General features: G+C 40.8%; 1 protein-coding gene across 2 annotated transcripts in view; it reads right to left on the reverse strand.

Moving 5' to 3' along the window:
- Positions 1-10,787: 10,787 nt before the first annotated feature.
- Positions 10,788-24,760, reverse strand: part of SP1 (Sp1 transcription factor) — an 81,645-nt gene continuing 67,672 nt past the window's right edge. For both annotated transcript variants that reach the window (XM_053708307.1, XM_053708306.1), the window contains exons 5-6: positions 12,396-12,595; positions 10,788-12,200 (exon numbers count right to left, since the gene is read on the reverse strand). In XM_053708307.1, the coding sequence (XP_053564282.1) occupies positions 11,884-12,200; positions 12,396-12,595 (517 nt within the window). In that variant the 3' untranslated portion in view covers positions 10,788-11,883. The remainder of the gene's footprint in view (positions 12,201-12,395; positions 12,596-24,760) is intronic.

Consider the following 24,760-nt stretch of genomic DNA (forward strand, 5'->3'; position numbering starts at 1 on the left):
CTCCCATGATTAAGAGGTCTTGTACACATTGTAGAAATGCCTCTCTTTACTAGGTTTGTCGATAACCTCGAAAGATGGAACCTCCCTTGTGGAGGAGAGGTTTTGAAATCCAGAAGGTATCCCTGAGATATAATCTTTAACGTCCAGGGATCCTGCACATCTCTTGCCCAAGCCTGGGCAAAGAGAGAAAGTCTGCCCCCCACTAAATCCGTCTCCGGATAGGGGGCCCTGACTTCATGCTGTCTTAGGGGCGGGAGTAGGCTTTCTGGCCTGCTTGCCCTAGTTCCACGACTGGTTGCCTTTCCAACCCTGTCTGTAACGAGCAGTAGTTCCTTCCTGTTTTGGAGCGGAGGAAGTCGATGCTGCTCCTGCCTTGAAGTTACGAAAGGCACGAAAATTAGACTGTTTGGCCTTTGGTTTGGCCCTGTCCTGAGGAAGGGCGTGGCCCTTACCTCCCGTAATGTCAGCAATAACTTCCTTCAAGCCGGGCCCGAATAAGGTCTGCCCTTTGAAAGGAATGTTAAGTAGTTTAGACTTGGAAGTTACATCCGCTGACCAGGATTTAAGCCAGAGCGCTCTGCGCGCCTGTATGGCGAATCCGGAATTTTTAGCCGTAAGTTTGGTTAGATGTACTACGGCATCTGAAACAAACGCATTAGCTTGCTTAAGGGTTCTAACTTTGCTCAAGGCCTCATCCAACGGCTCTGTGCGAATCGCCTCTTCCAGAGACTCAAACCAGAATGCCGCTGCAGCCGTGACAGGCGCAATGCATGCAAGAGGCTGCAATATAAAACCCTGTTGAACAAACATTTTCTTAAGATAACCCTCTAATTTTTTATCCATTGGATCTGAGAAAGCACAGCTATCCTCCACCGGGATAGTGGTACGCTTGGCTAACGTAGAAACTGCTCCCTCCACCTTAGGGACCGTCTGCCATAAGTCTCGTGTGGTGGCGTCTATAGGGAACATTTTTCTAAATATCGGGGGAGGGGAAAAAGGCACACCGGGTCTATCCCACTCCTTACTTATAATTTCTGTAAGTCTTTTTGGTATAGGAAAAACGTCAGTACACACCGGTACCGCATAGTATCTATCCAACCTACACAATTTCTCTGGAATTGCCACCGTGTCGCAATCATTCAGAGCCGCTAATACCTCCCCTAGTAACACACGGAGGTTCTCAAGCTTAAATTTAAAATTTGAAATTTCTGAATCCGGTCTCCCCGGATCAGAACCGTCACCGACAGAATGAAGCTCACCGTCCTCATGTTCTGCAAATTGTGACGCAGTATCAGACATGGCTCTCATGTCATCAGCGCGCTCTGTCCTTAACCCAGAGCTATCGCGTTTGCCCCTTAATTCGGGCATATTATATAATACTTCTTTCATAACATTAGCCATATCATGTAAAGTGATTTGTAAGGGCCTAGATGTACTAGGTGTCTCAATCCTACGCATCTCCCGAGCGGGAGACGCAGGTACTGACACGTGAGGAGAGTTAGGCGGCATAACTTCCCCCTCGTTGTCTGGTGATAGCTTCTTTATCGGTACAGATTGACTTTTATTCAAAGCAATATCAATACAATTGGTACACATCGTTCTATTGGGCTCCACATTGGCTTTTGAACATGAGGAACAAACAGTTTCCTCTGAATCAGACAAGTTTAAAACAGACTTAGCAATGAAACTAACAAGCTTGGAAATCACTTTCAATAAGTTTACAAGCAATATAAAAAAACGCTGCAGCGCTTCAAAAATACAGATATAATTAAACAATTCTTAAGAAGTGTATTATTAGCAGAGGATTGCATCCATTAGCAAAAGGATGATTAACCCCTCAATACCCAAAACGGATAAAACAGATATCATTTAAGATTTAACGCTTTTAATCAGTCAGCACACTGTCACAGATCTGCTGTGACTGATTACCTCCCTTACAAATGAAATTTGCAGACCCCTGAGCTCTCTAGAGACGACCTGGATCAAGGAGGAAGAAGCAGGAAGACTGTGCAATAATTTTAACTGCGCAACAAGGCGCTAAAAACAAGGGCCCTCCCACTCCAATCACAACAGTGGGAGCCCTGATATAACGGTTTCCATGCAGAAAAATATGTTAGCCATGTGGAAAAAAATCATGCCCAAAGCGATTTATCACCAAAGTACCTCACAAAAACGAATAACATGCCAGTAAACGTTTTAATAAAAAACAACATTTTTCAATGGCATGCAAAGCTATCACTAAGCCTGCTACCAGTCGCTACCACTGCAGAGAAGGCTTAAGTATTATTTCAGTGTTAACAGTATTTTCTCAGTCAAATTCTAGTCCCTAGAATATAACTCGACTGCGCATACATTTATCAGCCATTTAAAATAAACTTTTGATTGAAGAATAGTTAAGTAAAAACTCCAGCTCCTCTCACGAGGGTTGCAAGAGAATGACTGGATATGACATGTGAGGGGAGGAGCTATATAGCAGCTCTGCTTGGGTGATCCTCTTGCAACTTCCTGTTGGGAAGGAGAATATATCCCATAAGTAATGGATGACCCGTGGACTGAACAAACTTAACAAGAGAAAAGTGACTGAGCATACCTTAAGCAGTTAAGCCTGCAAACTGTTCCCCCCAACTGAAGTCCTCCGGTACTCAACAGTCCTGTGTGGGAACAGCAATGGATTTTAGTTACAACATGCTAAAATCTTTTTCCTCTCAGCAGAAATCTTCATCACTTTCTGCCTCAGAGTAAATAGTACAAACCGGCACTATTTTAAAATAAACTCTTGATTGAAGAAATAAAAACTACAAATCTAACACCACATACTCTTTACCCTCCCGTGGAGATGCTACTTGTTAGAGCGGCAAAGAGAATGACTGGGGGGGCGGAGCCTGAGGGGAGCTATATGGACAGCTCTGCTGTGTGCTCTCTTTGCCACTTCCTGTAGGGATTGAGAATATCCCACAAGTAAGGATGAATCAGTGGACTGGATACACCATGTAAGAGAAATAAAGTTTAGCACTTACCTCAGAAGGCTGCCCGGCAGTAAGGCATCTCACCCGGCTTGTGAAGTTCACTTCTCCCCTTCACATTGGCCTGTGGAAAACAAAAAGTACTGAGCATATTCTCCCTCAGACTTTTACAAACAGGGCAGCATAACAGTTATGGGAGGCGCAGTGAAAATGATGTCCCACCAGTTCCCATTGCTTTGAAGCCACCAAATGCTTCTCTTATTAACTGAAGAGAAAGATTTGGTCTAGGCTACACCCCAGCACAAAGTAGCACACTTTGGCACTACTGTAAAAAATAAACTCTTGATTGAAGAAACTAACACCTCACTTTCCCTCTTCCTATTACTAACACAGGTAAAGAGAATGACTGGGGTGGGAGGGAAGGGAGGATAGAGATATATATATATATCTCTGCTGTGGTGCTCTTTGCCTCCTCCTGTTAACCAGGAAGTGATATCCCATAAGTAAGGGTGAAATCCGTTGACTCGTCATATCTTTCAAAAGAAAGAAGGGTTTCTTAAATCCCATCCTTTATGTTTCATTAGTCACAGACTCCACAGTCCGGGTGTTAGTTCCCAGTAATAATGGAACATGGACTCACTACCTGTATAAAAGAAAACAATTTATGCTTACTTGATAAATTCATTTTTTTCATGGTGGTGAAACTCACCTTCTCAGACAGTGCTACAGCCACAAGAGATTGCACTAGTGAGGCTGGATGGATATTGGCTCCTGTAGGTTATCTATTAAAGGTGCCACACATCTACATATAGGATACAATGTCTTGCCAAACACCGACATTGTTAAACATAGTAATAGTTTCTTATAAAGAATGGACAGCTTGTTCAGAAATGCCCTGTTCTATTTTAAGCTCAGCATCTTTCACAGATAACCTACAGGACCGGGGATACATGCAGCCTCACAAGTACTATCTCCTGTGGCAGTAGCACTGTTTAACTGTGCTACGACCATGGAGATTGCTCCACCGGCACTGCTATCAGTGCGGTGCCAGTGTTTGGCTGTGGAAGATGTGATGCAAGGTACTGTGTTTTCTTTCTGTGCCGTACACCTTGGGCTAAGTGGACCTGAATTAGCAGTTTGTATTTACTGACGGTATAGGGCAGTGCCTCTGCCGCTCATAGCTGGACTTTTCTACTCTAGCTTGGCACTTTGACATTTTGTCAGCAATGCAGATTAGTACTTTTAGTAAGTTTTTTATGTTTATGTATTACATGATATTGGATTTGGTTCACTGTGTACTTTGTAATGTTATGTGGGTAGTAAGTCCTTGGCAACATTGACAAATTTAGATACTTTTCCATGAATTAAGTGTCATTTTTAAGTGCTAGATTCCACGTCTTTTATGGCCTATGTAATATCACCTCCTGTGTTCTTTACATGCCTAACGATTAAGCTATCATATATGCTTATGCACTTTAAAACTACTTCTAAGCATCTCATATTTCTGTGCAAACATGACCAGTTTGGTCCATCTCTAACTGCATTAATTCCAAAATAAATATGTTTTTAATGCATAACCTTGCTAAAATTATTTTTCAATAGCCAAACTCCTCTCACCACTTGCCTTATTTGGAAGAGACCATTCAGAATTGTTACAGGAGTAGACAAGGCTAGCCAGTTATTAGGTTTGTTAAATCGACATTGTTTTGCAGTTCTTAATTCCCTGAAGCCCATCAGCAACTGATATGTAGCAGGGTTAGGCGTGTGAAAACCTGCCATGTCCTCAATCAGTTCTCAGTATACATGTGCATTCAGCTGTTTCGTTCACTGCCTCTTGCAGCATTAAGCTATTTTAAGAAGTTTGTTCAGAAAAGCAATCCGAACTAAAAATGGAACAGGGCAGTAAATGATTAGGATAGGGCATCTCTGCAGTCCTTCCGGGAGGAACTGCCAACTACCGTTTCACCCCCTCCACAGGTACGCCCTGTTCCATTTTAAGCTCAGATTGCTTTTCTGAGAGAGCTATACCTTCCTTTTTTTTTTTTTAAATAAACTACAGAGTTTATGTCCACTCTATCAGCACTGTATATCAGTGCCAGCCCAGTGATTGGCTGTGGCGAATGCAAGGGAAGACGTTGTTTCTTTGAAGTATCCTATATGTGCGGCACCTTTCACAGATAACCTACAGGACCGGGAATACATGCAGCGTCACTAGTACTCTTCTGTGGCAGTAGCACTGTCTAACTGCTATGACCATGGATAGCGCTCCGCCAGCACTGCCGTGCCAGTGTTTGGCTGTGGAATATGTGATGTAGGGTACTGTGTTTTCTTTCTGTGCCGTACACCACCTTGGGCTAAGTGGGTCTGAATTAGTTTGTATTTTGGTATAGTGCAGCGCCTCTGCCGCTCATAGCTGGACTTTACTACTCTAGCTTGGCACTGACATTTTGTCAGCAATGCAGATTAGTACTTTTGGTAAGTTTTTAATTATTTTTTTAAGTTTCTGTATCACATAATATGGGATTGGGTTCACTGTGTACTAAAGTTATGTGGGTAGTAAGTCCTTGGCAACATTGACAAATTTAGATACTTTCCCATAAATTAAAAGCGTGATTTTTAAGTGCTTGATTCCACGTCTTTTAAGGCCTATGTAATATCATCCCTCAAGTCTTTTACTTGCTTAACGAATAAGCTATCATATATGCTCATGCACTTTTAAACTACTTCTAAGCATCTCTCTCTCATATTTCTGTGCAAACCTGACCAGTTTGGTCCATCTCTAACTGCATCAAATTAAAACATTTTTTAATGCATAACCTTGCTAAAATTATTTTTCAATAGCCAAACTCCTCTCACCACTTGCCTTATTTGGAAGAGACCATTTGAAACCACAACCAAATCAATGGGCTGAGTTTGCATTTAAAGTATACATCAGATGATCTCGATATATTTACAGAAAAAAACTGGGTAAAAAGGATAATTGGGAGCACATTAAAGGGGAGAAAAATATACATATATATATAAAATAAATAAATCACAGTATACTATCCCTTTAACAAATCTTACCATATTGTTTCACACACACACACAACACACTGGATCAGAAGAGGTATAAATAGGTGAAAACTCAGAAAAAATACACCTTTAGACACTTTATTAAAAAATGTAATTGGGTTTACAAATGAGTTTTACACTACATTAATTGTAATCTTTGTACAAAAGAGGAAAAAAGAAAACTTTTTCTTAAAAGTATTCCAACATTATTACATCAGCACTTAAAAAATTAAATCAAAAAGGACAAGATAAAAATCTTTATTTAGATGCACAATATAAGTATTGCAGGTGTTAGAAAAAGGCTAGGCACTGTTTAATATTCCCAGAGATTACAAGAGCTAAAGAACAGAGTTAAACACCCAATCTGTAAACTGTTCAGAGTAGGCAGGTCAATTGCTTCTTCAATCCTTATATATAGAAAGAAAAAATGCTGACGCACAAGGAGGGATATTAACTTGGCTGATTTAAAGTAACCTATCCATAGTATAAAAATAATCAGAATTGGTTTATCAATAAAGAAATCATTCCTGAAAGTTCTGATTTTATATGCTTAATTGCAATGATCGTCAAACCATGCTGTTCTTGAAACACATGGCACCTTGTTATTGGGCTACAGTGATTAATTACATCACTGAAACAGTTTAAAAACACCCTCATGGGATACCCCAAGGTCCCTAGGACACTTTTTTTCAAGAGACACTTTTTCATGTCTTGTGCTACTTGGAGGCTAAATTCTTTTAAGCTTTGGGTAGCAGCCCTGTTTAAATACATGATAAAACTTAAAATGCATTGGTGCAAAAGATTTCAGTTCCTTGACTAAAAACCATGAACATACATGAATTGGAAGAACATATAAAAGATCAGCTCAGGGACATTGAACACGTTAAAATATTTTAGTGTATGAAAGTATTTTAAAGCTGTTTGATATTGAAAGTAACAAAAAGTAGGAATGATTGCTCACTGGATGATATACACAACTACTATTGGTGGAAATTGGCATGCCAATTTTTTTTTTAATCTGGCTTTCAAAACATGCAATATTTTTAAATATCCGTGTGTGTGTGTGTGTGTGTGTGTGTGTGTGTATCTAAAAGTGACTGATGTCCCTTTAATACACTATAGTGCCACCTCTGCATACATTTCTATGATCATAGAATATCTAACAGCCAAACCGCTTTAATCCATATGCCCCATATAAGTTGCCTCTAGTTATATACAAATGGTTATTAACAATTAAATACATAGATAAATGCTTTTATGAAGACATTCTATAATGGTTTGAAAAACAAATAAAGGCCGGGAGACCAATACCGGGTTTTATAGTCAAGAGTGACTTGTGCGTTTTCATATTTTATTCCACATAAGAAATAGCACATAAAACACTTATGCTGAAAATTACAGATGCTTTCTGAACAGCTACAGAAAATAAATTCAGCTTAAATTTGAACGACTTGTTTTCATACATCCATCATTAACGAATATGTGGAGAAATATTAGCATGTATTAGCATTAAAACATTTTCAGAAAAAATTAAAACAAAGCCATTACATCCTAAACAAAAGCCTATAAGTGTAATGCATGGTGTTCATTTTCTTGTTAAACAGTACATTAATCTTTATAGATCCCCCCCCCAAAAAAAAAAAAATCATGGACAGTTAGTAAGCATTCCACAGATAATGTTAGATTGCTTCAAGCAATGACACTGCAAAGTCTATACAAAAAGCGGTCTACTTACAGAAGTGGCTTGAGGGCATCACTTGGAATAAACTGTAGACAGTTTTTAAAAAAAGTGATAGAAATCATTTTCAGCATAAGGACAGTATAACAATATGAAGCTTGATGGTTTTAGTTTGTTGATTTTGAATAATGTATGCTAAGATAAAAAGGACATGATTCCCAACTCATCTCACTACTGAAAACAAGTCTGAAAATATTTAAGCATGGAAACTTACTGTTTATTAAATAAAGCTACCAATGCCAGCTCATTGCCTAACACATTGCTCTCAGAGCCAATGAGGAAGGAAAAACAAAAAAATACACCAAACAGTATTTACAGTTAAACGTTAATAAGAAATCATCACATATGACCATGAAGTTTATAAAAATAAAAAAAGCTTGATATTCTAAAAGCTTATGTATGGATATTGTAGCACAAAAGCAAAAACCCTTGTCAGTAGATGTATTTCAGGAAGGGCACTGTATGCACAAACAGCTTTCAAAGCCATAAGTATCTTTGATGGTGCATAGATTTATTAATCTAGGGCTTGACAAGGCAAGGAACCAAATCCTTTCAAATTTTACTTTTAAGTTTTAGGATTCTTCTTCATATATCCATATATAAACATTCTTTTCTAGCTCCTAAAGTGGATTGGCTGGCTCAACACTATCCTTGCTGGCTGATAAATTTGAAATAAAAATTTGTCAACCTCTGTTAAATTCACTCTTCTGTAAACAAATTCATTTAATAATCCATTTTAACACTGACAATCTAGCACAAACCATCAGTTATCTGCACCTCTTACCAAAATAAAATTGCTTACTGAAAATCAGAATTCACTACTATAAGGCACACAATGTCAAGGAAGAAAGGTGGTATTTTTTTTTAGAACCAATGTGATTTGACTCTTCCAAGCCTCACCCACTACACAGCGAAAAGATATTACAACAGATGACCGATTTTCAAGCACATTTGCAGCTATAGAGAAAGCAATTTGATTTAATTTTATATCTACAAGTAATTATATTCCTAATTATAACCTTAACCCTCTACCATACTGAACTACAAAACAGAATGCAAAATACCCTGCGGAGACTATGGTTTGTGGATAGCAAAACTGTATAAAAATACATTTTTTTTTCTGCTTATGTAGAAGCTATGCAAGAATATATAAAAAAAAGTGCAGGAGTAATATCCCACCAAATGTCATTTTTTTTTCAAAATAAAAAGGATATATGTATATTTACAAGAGATTATATATATATATATATATATATATATATATATATATATATATATATATATATATATATATATATATATATATATATATATATATAGTTACCCATCCATTACCAGTGAAATGGAGATGAATACAGGGGACAGAAAGAAAAAGTATTACATCTGGCACCTAAGAATAATTCATCTCACTTATTTGATAATTTTGTGAAGTTCATCATATTTTTATTGAAGACCGGTGGTTCTCACACACTGGAGATATGACTTAGCTTTGGTTTATGCTCTCCTGCACCTCACTGGGTTTTGCAAGACAGAGTGAAAATTTGCCAAGATATGCATCATTCCCAGACACTATGAAAGCCCTGCAAATTGGGTATCATAAATGTCCAATCAAATCAGTTTTAATAAATGTTTTAAGAAGAATCCACTCTGCAAGTTTCCTGTATTTACCATTGAAAGGTGCAAGAATAAATTAATGTTAATATAGTGAGAGCTAAGTCATAGCACCAGAATGAGAGTATGTTCACTTCTAATGCATGCTTTCTTAGCAGAACTTCACTATTGTTGTTATCCTACTGTTAGACTTACCCTGTGCAGCCAAGGAAACTATAATCCCAAGGAGGACTATATCCTTATATGTGCAGCTTTTGGTTTACACGTAGTATAGTATTGACAACATGCTTAGATGTTAACGGAGAACATCTCCCTTGCAAGTTATACAGGTTCTGCTTCCAACGCCAACTGCCAAAGGGAGATCGGAAACCAGAAGAAAAACCACTCAAACATCAGTGATGGAATTATTCTTAATATACTATTCATAAACCCAACATGAGAGAATATATTCTTGATATATCAGCAACAACAATGCCAAAGAAAACTACTACAGATCAATTTAATTGAGAGATTGAGTTAAAGGGACAGTATTGTAAAACGGATTTCACCTTAATGTTTCAATTAACTTGTTATACCAGCAGCAAAGTATAAAATGTACAAGAAAATGCTCCTTAATGTATGTTATATGAAAGTAAAACATTACAATGGGCTGAACTTGCAGGGAAATCAGACCTCATATATATATTAAAAAAAAAAAAACACTTTCTATGCACAGAATATTTTCTGTTACATATCTGTCTGTATACCAAAGCCCAATAATTAAAAGAAATGTTCATTTTAAATGTTTGTTTTTCACTCCACTACCCCCACCGAAGTGTTATTTCTTCTGCTGGCTATGTTTGCATAGCTTTTAAGTAGTGAAGTAGTGACATTTTCAGTAAAGGTGGAGGATACCAAAATAAGAGCCTATGTGTAAATTTAATACACTTCAGCAGGTAACATGTATAACAGAGAACAAAGGAGAGAACATTTTACAATATACTGCCCCTTTAGCTGAAATATCATTTAAAGTGACATGAAACCCCAAACTTTTCTTTCATGATTCAGATAGATCATAAAATTTTAAACAACTTTTCAATTACTTCTATTATCTAATTTGCTTTATTATCTTGCTATCCTTTGTTGGAGAAGTATTGCACTACGGGGAGCTAGCTGAAAGCCCATGACAAGAGGCTATTATGTGCAGCCAACAATCGGCAGCATCGGTGCTTACCTAGGTATTCTTTTCAACAAACGATACAAAGAGAATGAAACTAAATAGAAATAAATTAAAAATTGCATGCTCTATCTAAATCATGAAAAAAGAAAAAAAAAATAGTGTTTCAAGTCCCTTTAAATGTACAATCTCAACTCATCTTATTAAGATACTGGAAATGTATACATGTAGCTAAATTAAAAGCTTTCATTGAGATGCAGCAGTCTGTAAAAGAAAATAGTTTTATTGCAGTGTCATCTAATTTCAAGATCTCTCCATTTTGATGAATGGATTAAAAGTCCAGATGTGCATCGGAAACGGGACAGGAGTTAATAAAAATTTTATATATATATTTAATAAACACACAAGCACATACTGCCTACTAAATCACCCAGTATAATACTGCAGGCTCTTCATGAAGGAAAACAGAATAAAATAATTCAAAAATTAAATAAAAAGACGAAGCAAGTAAAATAATTACAAAAAGGAAGGGTTTTTTCCCATTCAATGGGAAGGAGTCAAAACAGAGAATTAAACAATAGCCAGATATAGGATTGTAACGGAAGGGTGGGATTGCTTTTGAGATTACATGTAAAAAGGGGGAAGTACTTTGTGAAGTAGCAAATAAGGATACACAATGACCAAAGCAAAATTTGGTCTAAGCACTGGTTACATTATTTTTTATTTTATTTTTTGGCATTTTTTCATGTATGCTTAATATTTTATATAGCATCTGTTAAAAAAATATATAATTTATATTGCCTTGGTAACAGAATGAGCAAGGCATGATGGCTATGGGTGTACCTTTTTGTGGAAAACCTAATGAAAAATAGAAATATTTTATTATATATTTCTATAAAATTCCATCAAACAATTTAGTCTTTATACCCCAACAGATATAAGGCTTGTAAAGACACAATCTACAACTTATGTAATTCATTATCACAGGAGACTAGAGGGCATATTGTCAACATTTACCCTCACTGCCTCAGCTTGCAGTGTACACAGTTCTGGCTGCAAATGTGTTAAGGCTTCAAAATCATCACAAATCCCCAATGAAAAATTTCATGTAGCCATGGTCTTAAGGTTCTCAACCAGGGACTGGCATAATAGAAATATTAGGAAAATCATCCTTGTTGAGACTAAAAAGCAACTGCTACAGGAGAAAGCTCCCACAATAAAGTTAAGGCAAAAATGGCACCCCCTTCTTTTTGATGCCTTCCTTTTAGCTTTGCTTGGACCCATTGTCATTGTTTTAATAGCCCTACCCTCAACTCCACATTATTCAGTGTCTATTTACGGTCCTTTCTGAACACAGGACTTCAGAAGCCATTGCCACTAATGTTGATCGACTGGAGATCCGCTACTTGCATTACATTTATGCCGCTGCTTGCCAGCCGGGCAATGCCCTCAGGAGAGATTGCTTCCATGGCAACCATGTTGGTGGTGATAAGGGTCTGGGGTGTTGGAGTGGAAGCAGTGCTACCATCAGAGCCGTTTCCAGTGTCCATGGATACGGTTGTCATGGTGACAGCACTGCCCTGGTTTTTCTTATTTTGGTGAGTCTTTATGTGTTTGGACAAGTGATCACTCCTCATGAAGCGTTTTGGGCACTCGGGACACATGAATTTCTTTTCACCTATTAGAGGAACAAAAAAATAAATAAAATAAACAATTAGCTTATGGAACATTGCATAATATCTTCAATATAGAACTGTAAAATCTAACCACGTGGGGGGTGGGGGAGGGGATTGGGAGAGAGGAGGGAGTATTAACTCATTTCATATTACATGTGCATTTTAGCCATGTTGCAGATTCTCTGGCTATTACTTACCTGTGTGGGTTCGCTTATGTCTTTGCAACTCATCACTCCGTGTAAAGCGCTTTCCACAAAACATCCAGGTACAGATAAAAGGTCGCTCTCCCGTATGCCAACGCAAATGAGCACGGAGATGAGAAGTTTTACCATAAACCTTCCCACAGCCAGGGATGTGACAAATGTGCTGTTTCTTCTTCCCTGGGTCACTTGAACTCCTTGAAGTATTAAAAAAAAATAAAAAATAAGGAAAACAAAGGCACATTAAAATCGAAATTCATACCCCCTAAGGATAAAAAGCATAGGGATAACAATACGCTAAAAAAAATGTCCCTTTCCCTGCAACTAAGCATGGTGGAGGGGAATGAATACATTTCAGAGAAGCTGAAATGCATATACATGTTATTACAATTTCAGTTTGTCAATTAAAAAAACAAAACAAAACAAACCCTCAGTTTTGAAATGACCTCCTGATCCCTCCTACATGTGATATAACTATGTTCATGGGTTGTGGATGCGAATGGTGGATGTGCATTGTGCAGAATGAGTTAAGCTCATGCACAGCGATACACGCATGCGCACAAAGTGATGCTGCAGACCGTGTTTCCGTGTCCAGAAAGGTCTGCAGCGTCACTTAGTGCGCATGCATGAAATCACTGTGGACAAGCGTAACTCATTCTGCACGATACACAGCCACCATTTGCATCCACAAACTCATGGACATAGTGATGTCACATGGAGGAATCAGTAGGCCATTTCAAAACGGCAAACGCTTGGAAACTTACTCTTACCGGAATGGGAATAAAAAAAAAAATTTGGGGATGTCATACTGTGTGATCACTGGGCAAGCATGACAACGTAAGTACAGTTGCAATGTAGATCGTCCTTTTAAGGATCGGGAAAATCTTTGCTATCACTCCATTTAAACAGACATTTCTCCTCTTATTTACCTATCAAAAAAATAAACATAATGTACCGGATATTAATTTATTTCATGGTGGCAAGAGTCTACTATCCATTACTCACGGGAATTACATTTCTACCACTAGGAGGCGGCAAAGACTCCCAAACCACAAGTGCCCTATAAAACTCCTCCCACATACCTTAGTCTAACATATAGCCAAGTAGTGAGCTTAAAAAGGAATGAGAGCCAAAAAGAAGCAGGGAAAAAAAAAAAAAAAATCAAACCCAAGAAAAGTGTGGGGGCTCGTGGACTCTCACCACCATGACTAATGTATCGGGTAAATATAAATGTTTTTCATATAGGTGGCGAGAGTCCACAATCAATTACTCATGGGAATACCCAAGCTGTGGAAGCCACGAATAACTATAAAAGGAGGGATGGAAACACCCCCCCCAAAAGAAACAAAACTTTTTTTGCTGAGAAATTAAATCCACAACCAAAGCGTATAAAATCTGATATATATATAGGCATAATCAGTAAACTGAAACAACTGCCTGAAGGACCTTTCTACCAAAGGCTGCTTCAGAGGAAGCAAAATGGTAAAATTTAGTAAAGGTATGCAAAGACCAAGTGGCTACCTTGTAAATCAAAGTTTCAATCAATAGGCTAAAGAAATAGCAGAGGCCTTCTGACCTTTCCTGGGGTCAGAAAAAAAGGAACAGACAGACTAGAAGTTTGTCTGAAAACCTTACTAGCATTAAAAATGCTTCAACATCCAAAAATGCAAAGATCTTTCAGAAGCATTCTTAGGATCAGGACACAGATGGATTAACAATCTCCCTACTAATATTGTGCGAAACTGACAAAAAAATTAAATGTAGCACACTAAACAGCCTTATTCTGGAAGAATATCAGGTAAGGAGACTCACAAGAGAGCAGACAGCCTTCTCTTCTGCTAAGAGTGTTTGTATCAAGGGACAACACTTCCCAAGAAAGCAGTCTAATGCCTAATACGTGTATAGGCTCAAAAGGAAGAGAAAGCAAAATAATTTAACACTAGGTTAAAACACCTAGAAGTAGAAATAGGCTTGATATCAGGTTTTATTCGAACCTGGGCCTGAACAAAAAAAAGAAATATCAGGAAGACTAGCAATCTTCCAAGAAACAAAAGGAAAGAGCAGATATCTGTTTTGTCAGGTAATTGGCAGATACTTATCTAAACCAGCGGTACCCAACCAGTGGTGTGTGGACCACGAGAATATGTTGGTGGTCATTGACACCATCAAGCAAGAATTCATCTCCACTGATTGTGTCACCCCCGTCATGCCGCAACTCCCTACAGTGCCTGGGTGGACATCAGTGATAACCGACGGAGGAGGAGTTAAAATACAATCTTCCTATGCACGTTGCATAGTACTCCTCTATATATCTATATCTCTATATATCTATCTATATCTATATATCTATATATATATCTCAAAATTTATGCTTACCTGATAAATTTCTCTCTTGTGGTGTATCCAGTCCACGGCTTCATCCATTATTTGTGGGATATTCTCCTTCCCAACAGAAGTTTCAAGAGGACACCCATAGCAGAGCTGTCTATATAGCTCCTCCCTAACTGCCACCCCCAGTCATTCGACCGAAGACTAGCAAGAAATAAGGAGAAACTATAGGGTGCAGTGGTGAGTGTAGTTTAAAAATAAAAAACACCTGCCTTAAAATGACAGGGCTGGCCATGGACTGGATACACCACAAGAGAAATAAATTTATCAGGTAAGCATAAATTTTGTTTTCTCTTGTAAAGGTGTATCCAGTCCACGGGTTCATCCATTACTTGTGGGATACCAATACCAAAGCTTTAGGACACGGATGAAGGGAGGGACAAGGCAGGAACTTAAACGGAAGGCACCACTGCTTGTAAGACCTTTCTCCCAAAAATAGCCTCTGAGGAAGCAAAAGTATCGAATTTGTAGAATTTAGAAAAGGTATGAAGCGAAGACCAAGTCGCCGCCTTACAAATCTGTTCAGAGGCCTCATGTTTAAAAGCCCATGTGGAAGCTACTGCTCTAGTAGAATGAGCTGTAATTCTTTCAGGAGGCTGCTGGCTAGCAGTCTCATAAGCTAAACGGATTAAGCTTCTTAGCCAAAAAGAAAGAAGTTGCCTGAAGCCTTTTGGCCTCTCCTCTGTCCAGAGTAGACAAAGCAGATGTTTGACGAAAATCCTTCGCTTGTAAATAAAACTTTAAAGCACGAACCACATCAAGATTGTGTAATAGACGTTCCTTCTTTGAAGAAGGATTAGGACATAATGAAGGAACAACAATCTCCTGATTGATATTCTTATTAGATACCACCCTAGGAAGAAACCCAGGTTTGGTATGTAAAACTACCTTATCTGCATGGAAAATCAGATAAGGGGAATCGCACTGTAAAGCAGATAACTCAAACTCTTCGAGCCGAGGAGATAGCTACTAAAAACAGAACTTTCCCAACATACAAGTTTAATATCTATGGAATGCAAAGGTTCAAACAAAACCCCTTGAAGAACTTTAAATTTAAACTCCATGGCAGAGCGACAGGTTTAAACACAGGCTTGATTCTAACCAAAGCCTGACAAAACGCCTGAACGTCTGGAACCTCAGCCAGACGTTTGTGCAAAAGAATAAACAGAGCAGAAATCTTTCCCTTTAAGGAACTAGCTGACAATCCTTTCTCCAATCCTTCTTGGAGAAAAGATAATATCCTAGGAATCCTGACCTTACTCCATGAGTAACCCTTGGATTCACACCAATGAAGATATTTACACCACATCTTATGATAGATTTTCTTGGTGACAGGCTTTCGAGCCTGAATTAAGGTATCAATGACCCACTCGGAAAAACCACGCTTTGATAAAATCAAGCGTTCAATCTCCAAGCAGTCAGACGCAGAGAAATTAGATTTGGATGTTTGAAGGGACCTTGAAGTAGAAGGTCCTGCCTCAGCGGCAGAGTCCATGGTGGAAAGGATGACATGTCCACCAGATCTGCATACCAAGTCCTGCGTGGCCATGCAGGATCTATCAAAATCACCAAAGCTCTCTCCTGCTTGATTTTGGCAATACGACGAGGGAGCAGAGGAAATGGTGAAAACACATAAGCCAGGCTGAAGGACCGGGGCGCTACTAAAGCATCTATCAGCGCTGCCTGGGGATCCCTTGACCTGGACCCGTAACAAGGAAGCTTGGCGTTCTAACTAAACGCCATGAGATCCAGTTCTGGTTTGCCCCATAGTTGAATCAGCTGGGCAAATACCTCCGGATGGAGCTCCCACTCCCCCGGATGAAAAGTCTGCCGACTTAGAAAATCCGCCTCCCAGTTCTCTACTCCTGGGATATGGATAGCTGAGAGATGGCAAGAGTGAACCTCTGCCCATAGAATTATCTTTGAAACCTCCAACATTGCCAGGGGGCTCCTTGTTCCCCCCTGATGGTTGATATAGGCTACAGTCGTGATATTGACCGACCGAAATCTGATGAACCTGACCGCATCTAGCTGAGGCCAAGCCTGAAGAGCATTGAATATCGCTCTTAGTTCCAGAATGTTTATCGGAAGGAGGGCTTCCTCCTGAGTCCACGAACCCTGAGCCTTCAGGGAGTTCCAGACTGCGCCCCAGCCTAGAAGGCTGGCATCTGTCGTCACTATAGTCCATTCTGGCCTGCGGAAACTCATTCCCCTGGACAGATGGACCAGAGATAGCCACCAGAGAAGAGAATCCCTGGTCTCTTGATCCAGATTTATCCGAGGAGACAAATCTGCTTACCATTAAGCCGATTACTTCCATACACTGAGCCACTGACGGCTGAGAAGTGGAATAAAGAGCACGGCAGGAAGTTTGAAGCTTTGACAACCTGACCTCTGTCAGAAAAATCTTCATTTCTACTGAATCTATCAGAGTTCCTAGGAAGGAAACTCTTGTGAGAGGGGAGAGGGAACTCTCTTCTTCGTTCACCTTCCACCCGTGGGACCTCAGGAATGCCAGAACAATGTCCGTATGGGAGTTGGCGATTTGAAAAGTTGACGCCTGTATCAGAATGTCGTCTAGGTAAGGAGCCACCGCTATGCCTCGTGGCCTTAGAACCACCAGTAGGGACCCTAGAACCTTCGTAAAGATTCTTGGTGCCGTGGCTAACCCGAAGGGAAGAACCACAAACTGGTAATGCATGTCTAGAAAGGCGAACCCGAGGAACGGATGATGATCTCTGTGTATCGGAATGTGGAGATAAGCATCCTTTAAGTCCAAGGTAGTCATATATTGACCCTCCTGGATCATAGGTAGGATGGTTCGAATAGTCTCCATCTTGAAGGATGGGACCCTAAGAAATTTGTTTAGGATCTTGAGATCCAAGATTGGTCTGAAAGTTCCCTATTTTTTGGGAACTATAAACAGATTTTAATAGAAGCCCTGCCCCTGTTCCTCCTTTGGAACTGGGTGGATCACTCCCATAACCAGTAGGTCTTGAACGCAACGTAAGAATGCCTCTCACTTTATCTGGTTTGCAGATAATTGTGAGAGATGAAATCTCCCCTTTGGAGATGAAGCTTTTAAGTCCAGAAGATATCCCTGGGAAACAATCTCCAGAGCCCAGGGATCCTGGACGTTTCTTGCCCAAGCCTGGGCGAAGAGAGAAAGTCTGCCCCCAACTAGATCCGGTCCCGGATAGGGGGCTACTTCTTCATGCTGTCTTGGAGGCAGCAGCAGGTTTTTTGGCCTGCTTCCCCTTGTTCCAAGCCTGGTTAGGTCTCCAGACTGGTTTGGACTGGGCAAAATTTCCCTCTTGTTTTGCATTACAGGAAGTTGAAGCTGCGCCACTCTTGAAGTTTCGAAAGGAACAAAAAGTCTGTTTGGCCCTTAATTTGTTGGACCTATCCTGAGGAAGGGCATGACCTTTTTCTCCAGTAATATCAGAAATGATCTCCTTCAGTCCAGGCCCGAATAGGGTCTGCCCTTTGAAGGGAATGTTGAGAAGCTCAGACTTTGAAGTAACTTCAGCTGACCAGGATTTAAGCCATAGCGCCCTACGCGCCTGAATGGCAAAACCTGAATTCTTAGCCGTTAGCTTGGTTAAATGAAAAACGGCGTCAGAAATAAAGGAATTAGCCAATTTAAGAGCTTTAATCCCGTCTAGAATATCATCTAACAGTGTCTCCACCTGTAGAGCCTCCTCAAGAGACTCAAACCAGAAAGCCGCTGCAGCAGTGACTGGAGCAATGCATGCAAGAGGATGGAGAATAAAACCTTGTTGTATAAAGATTTTCTTAAGGAAACCCTCAAATTTTTTATCCATTGGATCTAGGAAAGCACAACTGTCCTCGACACAGATAGTTGTACGCTTAGCTAGGGTAGAGACTGCTCCCTCCACCTTAGGGACCGTCTGCCATGAGTCCCGTGTTGCGGCATCTATGGGAAACATCTTTTTAAAAGCAGGAGGGGGAGAGAACGGTACACCTGGTCTATCCCATTCCTTAGTAATAATTTCTGAAAACCTCTTAGGGACTGGAAAAAAGTCAGTGTAAACAGGCACTGCAAAGTATTTGTCCATTTTACACAATTTCTCTGGGACTACAATGGGGTCACAGTCATCCAGAGTACCTAAAACCTCCCTGAGCAACAAGCGAAGGAGTTCAAGCTTAAAATTTAAACGCCGTCATTTCAGAGTCAGACTGAAGTAACGCCTTCCCTGAATCAGAAACGTCACCCACAGATAGAAGCTCTCCTGCTCCGGCTTCTGCATATTGTGAGGGTATATTGGACATAACTACTAAAGAGTCAGAAAGCTCTGTATATGTTCTAGCCCCAGAGCGGTCTCGCTTTCCTTGTAACCCTGGCAGTTTGGACAATACCTCTGTGAGGGTATTAGACATAACCGCCGCCATGTCTTGTAAGGTAAACGCATTGGACGCGCCAGATGTACTTGGCGTCACTTCAGCGGGAGATATAGGTTCTGACACATGGGGAGAGCTAGGTGGTTTAACCTCCCTTTTGTCAGTCTGAGAAACCTCTGGTGATAAATCTTTAAATGCCATAATATGGTCTTTATAACTTATAGAAATATCAGTACATTTGGTACACATTCTAAGAGGGGGTTCCACAATGGCTTCTAAACATAATGAACAAGGAGTTTCCTCTATGTCAGACATGTTTAACAGACTAGTAATGAGACCAGCAAGCTTGGAAAACACTTTAAAAAAGGTGAAACAGCAATTAAACAAAAACGGTACTGTGCCTTTAAGAGAAAAAAACTACCACATAAACTGCAAAAGTGTTAAAGTAGTAAACTCTGACATTTTTACAGTGTGTATAAGGGACTAAAGCAGCATTGCACCCACTTGCAAATGGATGATTAACCCCTTAGGCCCCAAACCGGATTTGAAAAACGTTAAAACCGTTAACAGTCAAACACACTGCCACAGCTCTGCTGTGGCTCCTACCTGCCCTTAAACACTATTTTTGCAGGAAAAAAACCCTCTATAGTGGTCCTAGATGCCAGAGGACTCCTTTAGGGAAGCTGGATGTCTCAGTCTGAATATCAACTGTGCATTTAGAGCACGAAAATAGGCCCCTCCCACCATGCACTCGATGTCAAAGGGCCTTAAAAAAAACAGAATTTATGCTTACCTGATAAATTACTTTCTCCAACGGTGTGTCCGGTCCACGGCGTCATCCTTACTTGTGGGAATATCTCTCCCAACAGGAAATGGCAAAGAGTCCCAGCAAAGCTGGCCATATAGTCCCTCCTAGGCTCCGCCCACCCCAGTCATTCGACCGACTGACAGGAGGAAAAATATAAGAGAAACCATATGGTACCGTGGTGACTGTAGTTAGAGAAAATAATTCATCAGACCTGATTAAAAAACCAGGGCGGGCCGTGGACCGGACACACCGTTGGAGAAAGTAATTTATCAGGTAAGCATAAATTCTGTTTTCTCCAACATAGGTGTGTCCGGTCCACGGCGTCATCCTTACTTGTGGGAACCAATACCAAAGCTTTAGGACACGGATGAAGGGAGGGAGCAAATCAGGTCACATAAACAGAAGGCACCACGGCTTGCAAAACCTGTCTCCCAAAAATAGCCTCCGAAGAAGCAAAAGTATCAAATTTGTAAAATTTGGCAAAAGTGTGCAGTGAAGACCAAGTCGCTGCCTTACATATCTGATCAACAGAAGCCTCGTTCTTGAAGGCCCATGTGGAAGCCACAGCCCTAGTGGAGTGAGCTGTGATTCTTTCAGGAGGCTGCCGTCCGGCAGTCTCTTAAGCCAATCAGATGATGCTTTTAAGCCAAAAGGAAAGAGAGGTAGAAGTCGCTTTTTGACCTCTCCTTTTACCAGAATAAACGACAGAGAAGATGTTTGTCTGAAATCTTTTGTAGCTTCTAAGTAGAACTTTAGAGCACGGACTACATCTAAGTTGTGTAGCAAACGTTCCTTCTTTGAAACTGGTTTCGGACACAAAGAAGGTACAACTATCTCTTGGTTAATATTCTTGTTGGAAACAACCTTTGGAAGAAAACCAGGCTTAGTACGCAAAACAACCTTATCTGAATGGAATACCAGATAGGGCGGAGTACACTGCAGAGCAGATAACTCTGAAACTCTAGCAGAAGAAATAGCAACCAAAAACAAAACTTTCCAAGATAATAACTTAATATCTATGGAATGTAGAGGTTCAAACGGAACCCCTTGAAGAACTGAAAGAACTAGATTTAGACTCTAGGGAGGAGTCAAAGGTCTGTAAACAGGCTTGATCCTGACCAGAGCCTGAACAAATGCTTGAACATCTGGCACAGCTGCCAGTCGTTTGTGTAGTAAGTCAGATAAAGCAGAAATCTGTCCCTTTAGAGAACTCGCAGATAATCCTTTATCCAAACCTTCCTGCAGAAAGGAAAGAATCTTAGGAATTTTTATCTTATCCCATGGGAATCCCTTGGATTCACACCAACAGATATATCTTTTCCATATTTTATGGTAAATCTTTCTAGTTACCGGTTTTCTGGCCTGAACCAGAGTATCTATCACAGAATCTGAAAACCCACGCTTTGATAGAATCAAGCGTTCAATCTCCAAGCCGTCAGCTGGAGGGATACCAGATTTGGATGTTCGAATGGACCCTGAACAAGAAGGTCCTGTCTCAAAGGTAGCTTCCATGGTGGAACCGATGACATATTCACCAGGTCTGCATACCAAGTCCTGCGTGGCCACGCAGGAGCTATCAAGATCACCGAGGCCCCCTCCTGTTTGATCCTGGCTACCAGCCTGGGAATGAGAGGAAACGGTGGGAACACATAAGCTAGGTTGAAAGTCCAAGGTGCTACTAGTGCATCCACTAGAGTCGCCTTGGGATCCCTGGATCTGGACCCGTAACAAGGAACCTTGAAGTTCTGACGAGACGCCATCAGATCCATGTCTGGAATGCCCCATAATTGAGTAAACTGGGCAAAGATCTCTGGGTGGAGTTCCCACTCCCCCGGATGGAAAGTCTGACGACTCAGATAATCCGCTTCCCAGTTTTCCACACCTGGGATGTGGATCGCAGATAGATGGCAGGAGTGATCCTCCGCCCATTGTATTATTTTGGTCACTTCTTTCATCGCTAGGGAACTCCTTGTTCCCCCCTGATGATTGACATACGCAACAGTCGTTATGTTGTCTGATTGGAATCTTATGAATCTGGCCTTTGCAAGCTGAGGCCAAGCCCTGAGAGCATTGAATATCGCTCTTAGTTCCAGAATGTTTATCGGGAGAAGAGACTCTTCCCGAGACCATAGTCCCTGAGCTTTCAGGGATTCCCAGACCGCGCCCCAGCCCACTAGACTGGCGTCGGTCGTGACAATGACCCACTCTGGTCTGCGGAAGCTCATTCCCTGGGATAGATGGTCCAGGGTCAGCCACCAACAGAGTGACTCTCTGGTCTTCTGATCTACTTGAATCACTGGAGACAAGTCTGTATAGTCCCCATTCCACTGTTTGAGCATGCACAGTTGTAATGGTCTTAGATGAATTCGTGCAAAAGGAACTATGTCCATTGCTGCAACCATCAACCCTACCACTTCCATGCACTGAGCTATGGAAGGACGTGGAACAGAGTGAAGAACTTGACAAGCGCTTAGAAGTTTTGACTTTCTGACATCTGTCAGAAAAATCCTCATTTCTAAGGAATCTATTGTTCCCAAGAAGGGAACTCTTGTTGACGGAGACAGAGAACTCTTTTCTATGTTCACCTTCCATCCGTGAGATCTGAGAAAGGCTAGAACGATGTCTGTATGAGCCTTTGCTTTTGAAAGGGACGACGCTTGAATTAGAATGTCGTCCAAGTACGGTACTACTGCAATGCCCCTTGGTCTTAGAACCGCTAGAAGGGACCCGAGTACCTTTGTGAAAATCCTTGGAGCAGTGGCTAACCCGAATGGGAGAGCCACAAACTGGTAATGTTTGTCCAGAAAAGCGAACCTTAGGAACTGATGATGTTCTTTGTGGATAGGAATATGTAGGTACGCATCCTTTAGATCCACGGTAGTCATAAATTGACCTTCCTGGATAGTGGGTAGAATCGTTCGAATGGTTTCCATTTTGAACGATGGTACCCTGAGAAATTTGTTTAGGATCTTTAAATCCAGAATTGGTCTGAAAGTTCTCTCTTTTTTGGGAACTACGAACAGATTTGAGTAAAATCCCATTCCTTGTTCCGTCATTGGAACAGGGTGTATCACTCCCATCTTTAACAGGTCTTCTACACAATGTAAGAACGCCTGTCTCTTTATTTGGTTTAAGGATAAGTGAGACATGTGGAACCTCCCCCTTGGGGGTAGTTCCTTGAATTCCAGAAGATAACCCTGAGAAACTATTTCTAGTGCCCAGGGATCCTGAACATCTCTTGCCCAAGCCTGAGCAAAGAGAGAGTCTGCCCCCTACTAGACCCGGTCCCGGATCGGGGGCTACTCCTTCATGCTGTTTTGTTAGCAGCAGCAGGCTTCTTGGCCTGCTTACCCTTGTTCCAGCCTTGCATAGGTTTCCAGGCTGGTTTGGGCTGTGAGGCATTACCCTCTTGCTTAGAGGATGCGGAATTAGAGGTCGGTCCGTTCCTGAAATTGCGAAAGGAACGAAAATTAGACTTATTCTTGGCCTTGAAAGGCCTATCTTGTGGAAGGGCGTGGCCCTTTCCTCCAGTAATGTCTGAGATAATCTCCTTCAATTCTGGTCCAAATAGAGTTTTACCTTTGAAAGGGATGTTAAGCAATTTTGTCTTGGACGATACATCCGCTGACCAAGACTTTAGCCAAAGCGCTCTGCGCGCCACAATTGCAAACCCTGAATTTTTCGCCGCTAAACTAGCTAATTGCAAAGCGGCATCTAAAATAAAAGAGTTAGGCAATTTAAGTGCGTGAACTCTGTCCATAACCTCCTCATACGGAGTCTCTCTACTGAGCGACTTTTCTAGTTCCTCGAACCAGAACCACGCTGCTGTAGTGACAGGAACAATGCACGAAATGGGTTGTAGAAGGTTACCCTGCTGTACAAAAATCTTTTTAAGCAAACCTTCCAATTTTTTATCCATAGGATCTTTGAAAGCACAACTATCCTCAATAGGGATAGTAGTGCGCTTGTTTAAAGTAGAAACTGCCCCCTCGACCTTAGGGACTGTCTGCCATAAGTCCTTTCTGGGGTCGACCATAGGAAATAATTTCTTAAATATAGGTGGGGGAACAAAAGGTATGCCGGGCTTCTCCCACTCCTTATTCACTATGTCCGCCACCCGCTTGGGTATAGGAAAAGCATTGGGGTGCACCGGAACCTCTAGAAACTTGTCCATCTTGCATAATTTCTCTGGGATGACCAAGTTGTCACAATCATCCAGAGTAGATAACACCTCCTTAAGCAGTGCGCGGAGATGTTCTAATTTAAATTTAAATGTCACAACATCAGGTTCAGCTTGTTGAGAAATTTTTCCTGAATCTGAAATTTCCCCATCTGACAGAACCTCCCTCATGGCCACTTCAGATTGGTGTGAGGGTATGACAGACAATTATCATCAGCGCCCTCCTGCTCTTCAGTGTTTAAAACAGAGCAATCGCGCTTTCTCTGATATGCAGGCATTTTGGATAAAATATTTGCTATGGAGTTATCCATTACAGCCGTCAATTGTTGCATGGTAATAAGCATTGGCCCGCTAGATGTACTAGGGGCCTCCTGCGTGGGCAAAACTGGTGTAGACACAGTAGGGGATGATGTAGTATGTCTACTCCCCTCATCTGAGGAATCATTTTGGGCAATTTCATTATCTGTGGCAGTACTGTCCTTACTTTGTTTGGACGCTATGGCACAATTATCACACAATTTTGAGTGGGGAGACACATTGGCTTTCACACATATAGAACATAGCTTATCCGAAGGCACAGACATGTTAAACAGACTTAAACTTGTCAATAAAGCACAAAAAACG

Source organism: Bombina bombina, chromosome 3 (assembly GCF_027579735.1).
Source record: "Bombina bombina isolate aBomBom1 chromosome 3, aBomBom1.pri, whole genome shotgun sequence".
Lineage (NCBI taxonomy): Eukaryota > Metazoa > Chordata > Amphibia > Anura > Bombinatoridae > Bombina > Bombina bombina.